The 10,611-nt window shown below is 39.1% G+C and overlaps 1 protein-coding gene across 1 annotated transcript; it reads left to right on the forward strand.

Moving 5' to 3' along the window:
* Nucleotides 1-8,018: 8,018 nt before the first annotated feature.
* On the forward strand, nucleotides 8,019-8,468 carry LOC148564131 (uncharacterized). Its single transcript, XM_088487007.1, has one exon. The coding sequence runs from the start codon at nucleotides 8,019-8,021 to the stop codon at nucleotides 8,466-8,468; it is 450 nt and encodes a 149-aa protein (XP_088343133.1).
* The last annotated feature ends 2,143 nt before the right edge of the window (nucleotides 8,469-10,611 follow it).

The raw sequence follows: 10,611 nt of genomic DNA on the forward strand, positions 1-10,611 counted from the left end.
TCTAAGCATCAACTAATAGGAAGAAAATAAAGAAACAAATGGCCCAAAGAGCCAAGATCCTAGTAGATGCTTGTGGTGAAGATGTGTCAAGAAGAAAGACCTGAGCAAGTAAATTCTTAGGGGTGTCTCAACACCTAATACCCTAAAACCCACTGGTTTGGGAGTGCTAATTGAAAGCTTACTTTAAAAGGTCGTCTTGAGACAAAACATTTAGAGTAGTGGTCAATCAAAGAAGCAAAAGAATAATGAAAGAAGAAAAGAAGAACAATCAAAAGCAAAAGAACAACCTTACTATTTCAAGGTGACAATCAATAGAGGGGGCTTTAGAAGCAAGCACTTAAAGAGGTCCTCAAAAGTCTAGGGGTTTCATTGTGATATGAAAGCAAATAAAGTTCATGCATGATTGATACTTAATCCTTGTCTATAATTGTGGTTGCATTCTCTAAGGGTCAAGTCTCAATTATTTGGAACAATTCATATTGATTTGCTTGAGGACAAGCAAAAATTAAGTTTGGTGTTGTGTTGACTTGCATCATCTACCTCTTTATCTCATCTAAAAGGACCATAAAGTGATGAATTCTAATTCATTTGATGCATTGTTAAAAGCTATATCATAAGTTTTTAAGACTCTGTTTTGAAATCAGTTCATGCTTGGATTTTAGGTGAAAAGAGCAAAAAAAGAGGAAGAAAACAAAGGTGCTGGGCGTGTGAGTGGGGCATGCCACTTCAAGCAAGCTGATGTTCAGTTTCTTGTACAGTTTAGAATTTCACAAATGAAATCTCGTTGCAAGTATAGTTCTAAACCAACAAAAAATCCTCACATGTAAAAATATTGGTTGTCACAGGTACAAACCCCAATAAGAATTAACCGAAGTATTTAAACCTCGGGTCATCTAACAAGGAATTGTAATGAAGTGATCAATTATTGTCTATGAAGATGCAAGGGGGGTTTGATTTGGAAATTGACAAGAAAATATAAATGGCAAGAAAGTAAAATAACAAGAACTAATAAAAGAAATGGAAAGAACTCTTGGCTAGACTTAGGTAATTGAGATCACCATCATTGTCTACAAACCAAATATTGATAATTATGAGGAACCAAGCTCATCAAGTCTACTTCTATGCTTGAAGTATATCAAATGGCTTGATCAACATCAATCCATAAGTCCTATCCTAGCTACTAATTGACTTAGTAGTAGGCTAGTGTCAATGGTTATCAAATTGACCACATAGGGTTCTCAAATCACTAATTCATTGAGACCCAATGACTCAAGGTCACTCAATTCCCTTAGCCTAGGCCAAGAATAAAGAAAACTATTCAAAAACTAGAGGAAACATTCTATCAAACACCTAGAGTGCAAGAAAAGTAAACATCACAAAATGCAAGAATTAACAAAACCCATAACTATCATAAGCAAGGAATCAACAATAGTAATGAAGGCAAACATAAAAGAAGACATGGAAACATAACATTGTATTAGAAGAAATCAAGTTGTTCGTCAACATAAAAGAGAGCAAAATAAGAAATTAACAACAGAAACTAAAAATATTAAGACAATAGAACGCTAAAATATAAAGAGAATTAAAATCAAAACAAGAATTGAAAGAGAAATTTGAGAGAGATTAACCTAACTTTACCCTAATTTCTATCCTAAATCTAGAGAGAGGAGAGAGCCTCTCTCTCTAGAATTCTACCCTAAAACATGATCAAAACTAAAACTATGACTAGTTTGTTCCTTCCCTCTTCAATCCTTGGGTTCAATAGCATCAGAAATGGGTTGGATTGGGCCCAAAATGCTTCAGAAATCGCTGGCCACGTGTTGCTTTTAGTGAGTCACGTGCAGCTTCCCACACATACATGTGATGCACGCATACGCGTCTCCATACGCCAGGCAATTGTGGCAAATTTCATATCATTTTGAAGCCCCGGATGTTAGCTTTGCAGTTCCTTCATTTCTTCATGAGTTCTCCATTTTTACATGCTTTTTCTTCATTCCCTCAATCCAATATTTGCCTTCTAATCCGAAAATCACTTAAAAAATATATCAAGGTATTGAATAGAATGAAAGTGAATTAAATTTGGCTATTTTAAGGCCTAAAAAGCATGTTTTCACACTTAAGCACAAATTTAGGGAGAATTACAAAACCATGCTATTTCATTGAATAAATGTGAGAAAATTTGATAAAATTCCCTAAATTAAGCACAAGATAAACCACAAAATTGGGTCTATCACAAACGCCAGGATTTTTGACTGGGCGAGGCACGCCAGCTATAAGCTCTAGAAGCGGCCTTTGAAGAATTACTTTGGGCGTGGCACGCCAGGCAGAATGTCCGGAGAAGGTTTTCCAAGATCCACTATGGGCGTGGCATGCCAGTTATGATGGCCAGAGAGGGAATTCCAAGCTCAACAATGGGCGTGGCATGCCACTACTGGGCGTGGTATGCCACCTCTATTTCCCAAGAAGAGGGATGAATAAGCTTCACTATGGGCGTGGCACGCCACTGCTGGGCATGGCACGCCAACTATACTTTCTAGAGAAGAATCATTGAACTTCACAATGGGCGTGGCACGCCAGGCATTCTGACCAGAGAGGGGTTTTGAAGAACTATAATGGGCGTGGCACACCAACACCAGGTGTGGCACGCCAGTCGTCTTGTCCAGAAGAAGGATCTCTAAAGTTCAACAATGGGCGTGGCACACCAAGGTGGGCATGGCACGCCAGTTCTATCTTCCAAGCTGGGCATGGCATGCCAGTTCAAGTAGTCAGAAAAAGAGCTTGTCACTTTTATAAGGGTGTGGCACGACAGGTCTAAAGCATGGCATGCCAGTACAATTGTCCAAAGGAGAAGGGAAGGAGCAGCTTCAATGGGCGTGCCACTTCATACTAAGGGCGTGACACGCCTAGCTTGTGAGCCCAAACCATCATCATGGGTGTGCCACTTGAGTTCTGGGCGTGACACGCCAGTTCACTTAACTAGAGAGGGAGATTGAAGACTCCAACAAGGGCATGGCACGCCAGACCTCGGCGTGGCATGCCAAGCCAACCAGCCAGAGAAGAAGATTGAAGATTTTAATAAGGGTGTGGCATGCCAGGTCTGGGTGTGGGACGCCAGTTCAAATTGCCAGAGAAGAAGATGGAAGACTGCACCATGGGGCGTGCCACTTGAGTTTTGAGCGTGGCACGCCAAGCCAATCACCATCATGGGCATGCCACTTGGGACCCTGGGCATGGAGTGCCAAGCTATACCAAGCTGGGCGTGGCATGCTGCTCACACTCCACTCACACGGCACTAACGTGTCATCAATGAATGGTTATTTCCTTTAGTTTCAATTTTAATTTTTTTCCTTTTTGGTAATTTTACATTTCTAGAATAGGAGTAGTATAAATACCCCCTTGAAGAGTACTGAAGGGGGGCTTGGAACTTTTACTTCACACTACTTTACTTTCATCTATTGTACTCTCTCTCTAAGCTATGAGTAGCTAAATTCCCTCTCATTGAGGGAGGGAGCTCTGTTGTAACTGATGGATTAATGATAATGAATTTCTTCTTTTCTTCATCTCTCTTTGATTTGCTAGAAGGAATTTTGTTCTTCATGCTTAGCATTCAATTATCTTGGAAAAGAGATTGAATGTAACTTGGGTTTTATGGGAACCTTGGAAGAGAAAATATGAAATCATGCTTGAAATCCCTTCTCACGTTGAGTATATCTATGTTTTGGGATTGGATATGATGACATTAAATCTACCCACCACTTGGATCTATGAGGATGTGTGGTAAAATCAGGGACCAAGCTTATCTCTCTTCATGAGCAATTAGACTAAGGAATTGGCTGATTATCAAGATTTGAGAGATTGAATCACCAATAGGATTCAATCAATCATGATTGCCAAGAGGTCAATGAGTTGCATGATTGAAGATGAGATGATCTGAAATTAATCCGGAGAAAGCAACATCTCCTAACCCCAATGAATCTTCCCCATTCTTATCTTCCCTATTCTTTATAGCTTGTTTAATTTCTGTCAATCAACCCATTCCCCTTTATAATTCAGTCATTTACATTTCTGTCATTTATATTCTAGCAATTTATCTTTATGCTCTTTACATTCCATCACTTACTGCTTTTTTTATTTTTAAGTCCTTTACGATTCTATCATTTAATTTTCTGCACTCAACACTTATTCTTGATTAGCTTAACTAAATTACCCAGTAACTATAGTTATCACTTTAATTTCATTCTTTATTTTTCTTTACTTTTTTAGCACTTGAATTTGCAATTATTCATTGTATATATTTCCATTCAAACAGAGGCACACTAACTGTTTTATGCTTTGCATCAACCAATCTTGACTTACCAACCCATCTACAAGGAGGGTGTTTATTCTTGCTTTGGATTATGTTCCGTTGTGTATGACACGGAGGAAAGGAGTTGTAACCTCTTAAGATTCTAAAACTAAGAGGACATTTCTAAGATTGAAAAGAGAGGCAGTAGCAAGAGGAAAAAGGGTAGTTGGTAAAGAAGAAGAAGAAGAAGAGAATCCAACCCAAAATATGGAGGGTGAAGCATACAATCATCAAGATGAAGTAGTTGGCAACCATGCTCTTCCACAAGAAAGAAGAGTACTAGGCTCTTTTATTAATCCCAACCCTAGGAATTGTGGGAGCAGCATCTTAAAACACACCATACATCCAACAACTTTGAGCTCAAACGACAACTAATCGCCCTTGTTCAGAATAGCTGCTCATTTGGAGGAAATGCTCAAGAAGATCCAAACCAACATCTGACCACCTTCCTGAGAATCTGTGACACAGTGAAAGCTAATGGTATTCACCCTGACACTTATAGACTGCTTTTGTTCCCCTTTTCTCTTAGGGACAAAGCATCCAAGTGGCTGGAATCCTTCCCGAAGGAGAGTTTGACAACTTGGAAAGAAGTGGTGAATAAGGTCTTGGCAAAATTCTACCATCCCCAAAGGGTTATCAAGTTGAGGAATAAGGTACAAACCTTCAGACAACAAGATAGAGAGACTCTCTATGAAACTTGGGAGAGATATAAAGAGCTAACAAGGAGATGCCCTCCGGAGATGTTTAATGAGTGGGTGCAGCTGCACATTTTCTATGAAGGATTATCTCAAGAGGCAAAGAAGGCCTTAGGTCACTCTTCAGAAGGTTCCCTTAATACCAAGAAGATAATTGAAGAGGCCATAGACATCATAGAAACTGTGGCCAATAATGAGTACTTCTATGCATCTGATAGGAACCAAAGGAGGGGAGTGATGGAGCTAAACCAGATAGATGCTCTGCTGGCTCAAAATAAGGTGATCACAGCCTAACTTACAGCTCTCACCAAGCAAATGGAGAAGAATCAGGTCTCAGCAATCAAAACTCAAGCACCAGTGCAAGAAGGAGCTAGCCTAGAAGCTGAATATGATTGGGAGTAGGCCAACTATGTGAACAGTCCACCAGTGCATAATGAACACTCAATAAGGTCTCTTTGTATTCTCATTCATTCTTCTTATGCTCTATCACTTGCTTGAGGACAAGTAAGATTTAAGTTTGGTGTGATGCCAGGGCATCTTGGCTAATTTTACAAGCCATTTTGAGTATGTTTTAGGTTAGTTTAATGCATTTTCTTAGGCAATAAGCACGTATTTGGTTGAGTATGCATTCATATCTTGATTCAATCAAACATTGTGAATTTTAAACATTTTCATGAGAATAAGACAAGGATTGATTGATGTAATAAGTGATGCATTATCTCATGATTAGAGCAAGACTTTGATGCAACTTGTTTGATTGATTTCAGGTAAGAAGAAGTAGAGAAGAGCCATGTTAGTGGCCACGTTAGTGCCACTAACATGGCCATTAATGTGGAAGAAGGGATAGCTTGGCATGTTAATGGTGAAGTTAGCACCATTAACGTGTTCAAAGGCCAAGGAAGCCCACGTTAGTGGCCACGTTAGTGCCACTAACATAGGCACTAACATGGAAGAAGAGGAAGCTTGGCATGTTAATGGTAAAGTTAACACTATTAACGTGATTAAAGGTTAGGAGAGGCCAGTGCCACTAACAGCTGGGTTAACGTAAATCAAAGAGGTTTTGGGACGTTAGTGGCCACATTGGTGTCACTAATGTCTTCGAGCCAGGAATTTGCACATCACGTTACTCACACTAACAGCCTAACTAACGTGACTTCTGCCTAACTCAAACTCCTCCAGCAAGCTGAGCAAAGCCCAATGAGATTGATAACTGCTTCAACTGAGCCAAGGGCCCACATGCAGAGGCTTGCATCAACTAAAGATCAGAGAAGTAGTATATATAGGGGTAGTTTTGAACTAGAAAGGGAATTGGGACCTAAGGGATCCAGGATTGTAAACACCCAAATTTGCTTTTCTCTGTATTCAGATTTACTTCCAATGCAATTTACATTTTCATTTTCCATTCCCAGAGCCATGATCAACTAAACCCACCTCTTTGGTTAGGGAGCTCTGTTGTAATTCAATGGATCAATTATTGTTCTTGTATTCTTCTTCTTTTCAATCTCTTTGATTTTCTTGAAAGCTTTCAATCTTCATCCAATTGAGAAATTATCTCGAAAGAGTAATTGTTTATACTTGGATTTCCTCAGATCCTTGGAAGAGGAATGAGGAAATCATGCTAGAAATGCTTTCTCATGTTGGACTAGATTGAGGGTTGGACGGATATAGTAACATATAATCTTCCCGATACTTTGATCTAGAAAAACATGTGGTATAATCAGTGATCGTACTTCATCTCTTCCCATGAGCAATTAGATCAACGAATTGGATAATTATTCAAGTTTAGAGAGATTGAATTGCCAAGGAAATGGGATTCAATCTTCTAAGATTGTCAAGAGATCAATGAGTTGCATGGATTAAGGAAGAGATGAGAATGAACTTGATCCGGAGAATGCAACATCTCCTGAACCCAATGAGCTTCCCCATTCTTATCTTCTCATTCTCTAAATTTTGCTGTTTACTTTGATGTTCATTACCCCCATTCCCATTTACTTTTCTGCAACTTACTTTCTGCCATTTACTTTTATGAAATTTACATTCATCTATTTACCTTTCCATCATTTACATTTCTTGTTATTTACGTTTCCCGTCATTTAAATCCTGCAATTCGATCCAATTCTATTTAGTTCAACTAGAACATTCTTTTGATTAAAGTTGCTCAACTAATCAATCCCTGTAGGATTTGACCTCACTCTACTGTGAGTTTTTACTTGACGACAATTTTGGTATACTTGCCGAAGGGGACTTGTTGAGAGACAAATTTCCCGTTATCAAAAAACCATCCTCAAAATCCAATCAATCGTAATATATCATCTTCAGCTTCACAACCATGCGATGACAGTGACAAGTTTGCAAGGTTGGAAGCCATGATTGCAAGAATGGAAGAAGATGTCGCTGTAGTAAAATAAGCATAACCTGACAAGAAGTTGGAAGCATATCAAGAAGAAGTCAGATCCAATTTAAACAACTAAGAAGCAGAAATCACAAAATTGGAAACACAATTTGGATACCTATCCAAGAAATTACTCATGTCTACAAATGCATTTCCCAGTGATACCATGACCAATCCAAGGGGGGAATACAAGGCCATCAAATTAAGAAGTGGGAAAGTGGTGAAGGAGGCATCTTCAAGCCACAACCTACGAGAGGAAGAGGTGGAAAAAAACTCAAAAATCAAAGAGGAAGAAGAGATACATACTCCTACCCCATCAAAGGAAGTCTTGAAGCCCTATGTACCAAAAGCACCTTACCTACAGAGGCTAAGAAAAGATGGAAAAGACAGCCAGTTTTCTAGGTTATTGGAGATCTTCAAGAAGCTCCAAATCAACATCCCTTTTGCTGAACCATTAGAGTAAATGCCACTCTATGCTAAGTTTCTAAAGGAGCTCATGACCAAGAAAAGGAACTGGGGAGAAAAGAAAATTGTAGTGCTCACAGAAGAATGCAGTGCCATCATACAAAAGAAGCTTCCCCAAAAGATGAAAGATCTTGGAAGCTTTCAAATCCCATGCATCATAGGAGACATTAGCATTGAGAAAGTATTGTGCGACCTGGGAGCTAGCATCAACCTTATGTCCTTGGACATGATGAAGAGAATCAGAATTGAAGAGGCTAAGCCAACAAGAGTGGCACTCCAACTAGCAGACAGAACATTCAAGTTCCCCCATGGAGTAGTGGAGGACTTGTTGGTTAAGGTGGGTGACTTCATCTTCCCAGCAGATTTTGTAGTGCTTAACATGGAAGAAGATGCCAATACATCAATCATACTAGGGAGGTCATTCTTAGCAACAGCGGGAGCTATAATTGATGTACAAAAGGGAGAATTGGTCCTCAGGCTTCATAAAGAAAAGATGGTATTCAATATTCTTAGCAACCAGCATCATCTAGTGAATTACCACAAGGAAGCATGGATAGCTCAATCATGCTAGACAAGACAAGAAAGGAGAAAGTAGAAGCACCGAAGTTGGAATTGAAGACTCTACCTCCAAACTTGAAGTATGCTTACTTGGGGAGCAATGATTCTTATCCAATAATCATCAATTCAACCTTGAGCAAGGAACAAGACGAAGAGCTCATTAAGGTGCTGAAACAACACAAGAATGCCAAGCCCTTCAATATACATGCATAAGATCTTTCTTAAGGAGGATGCCAGGCCCTTAATCTAGCCACAAAGAAGATTAAATCCATCAATGAAGGAAGTAGTGCAAAAGGAAGTGTTAAAGCTTTGGCAAGCAGGGGTGATCTACCCTATCTCAGATAGTCCTTGGGTGAGTCCTGTTCAAGTAGTCCCCAAGAAAGGGAGAATCACAATGGTACCAATTGAAATGAATGAGCTAATATCAACAAGAACAATGACGGGATGGTGCATGTGTATAGACTACAGAAAACTCAATGAAGCCACAAGGAATGATCATTTCCCTCTATCCTTCATAGATCAAATGTTGGAGAGGCTTGCTGGGCATGAGTACTATTATTTCTTGGATGGATATTCAGGCTACAACCAAATGTTATTGGATCCTAAGGACCAAGAAAAGACATCTTTCACTTGCCCTTATGGTATTTTTGCATATAGACGTATGCCCTTTGGTTTGTACAATGCACTTGCCACATTCCAAAGGTGTATGCTGTCCATTTTTTTTGACATGATTGACAAATTCATTAAGGTTTTCATGGATGATTTCTCAGTGTTTGATGACCCCTTTCCTAATTGCTTACACCATCTTACCTTGGTGCTCAAGAGATGCCAAGAGACTAACCTAGTTTTGAACTGGAAAAAGTGTACCGAAGGGGTAGCCCTTGGTCACAAAATCTCTAAGAAAGGAATAGAGGTAGATAGAGCCAAGGTGGAAGTGATTGAAAAGTTACCCCCACCTTGTAATGTCAAAGCAGTTAGGAGCTTTTTGGGAAATGCTGGCTTCTATAGAAGGTTCATTAGAGAATGTTCAAAAATTGCTAAACCTTTAAGCAACCTGCTTGTCTCTAATGTACCCTTCATATTTGATAGAGAATGTATGCATGCTTTTGAGGAGCTTAAAAGGAAGCTCTCTTCTACACCTATTATAGTACAACCAAGCTGGGACTTGCCTTTTGAATTGATGTGTGATGCATCAGATTTCGCCATTGGTGCTGTATTTTGACAAAGGAGACAAGCTAGTGCATGTCATCTATTATGGAAGCAAGGTGCTTAATGAAGCCCAAAAGAACTACACCACCGCAGAAAAAGAACTCCTTGCTATAGTCTTTACTTTTGATAAATTCAGGTCTTACCTTATTGGTTCTAAGGTAGTTGTGTTTACTGACCATGCAGCACTCAAATACTTGTTAACCAAACAAGAATCCAAGTCTAGATTAATCAGATGGATCCTACTACTCCAAGAGTTTAACATTGAAATCAAGGACAGAAGTGAAGTAGAAAATAAGGTGGCTGACCACCTGTTAAGGATCCCACATATGGACAATGAAGCTCATAGCCCTGGTGTAAATGAAAGCTTTCTAGATGAGCAATTAATGATGCTCCAAGAGGTTGCATGGTTTGCAGACATAGCCAATTTCAAGGCCATTAGAGAGCTACCATCCAACATTAGAAGAATGAAGCTCATCAATGATGCCAAGCATTTCATTTGGGATGAACCATACAAAAGAATTCACAAATGAAATCTCATTGCAAGTATAGTTTCTAAACCAAACAATAATCCTTTCATACAAAAGATTGTTTGTCACTAAAACAAACCCCTAAAATTATAAATCGAAGTATTAGAACCACAGGTCGTTCTCCCTGGGAATTACAATAGAGTGCTCTTGTTATTGGTTATGAGGTATGTTTTGGGGTTTTTGAGATAAGAGACATGAAATGTAAATGGCAATAAAAATAAACTAATAGCTAAAAAGGTCTTGACAAGGTTTGGTGGTCAAGGATCTCTATCCCTATCACTAACCACAACATGAGAATTGGCAAGGATCAATCCCATTAAATCATCCTCTAACTAGTAAAGAAAAGTCAAATGAGCTATATCAATCCAAGTGCATAAGTCCTAACTCTCCACTAATTCAATTAGTGAGAATTAGAGTTAA

The sequence above is a fragment of the Arachis ipaensis genome, chromosome B5 (genome assembly GCF_059453495.1).
Source record: "Arachis ipaensis isolate K30076 ecotype BB chromosome B5, ASM5945349v1, whole genome shotgun sequence".
In the NCBI taxonomy this organism is placed as follows: Eukaryota; Viridiplantae; Streptophyta; class Magnoliopsida; order Fabales; family Fabaceae; genus Arachis; species Arachis ipaensis.

Coding starts and splice junctions, on each gene's coding strand:
- LOC148564131 (XM_088487007.1), top strand. CDS start 8,019: ATGAAAGATCTTGGAAGCTTTCAAATCCCATGCATCATAGGAGACATT.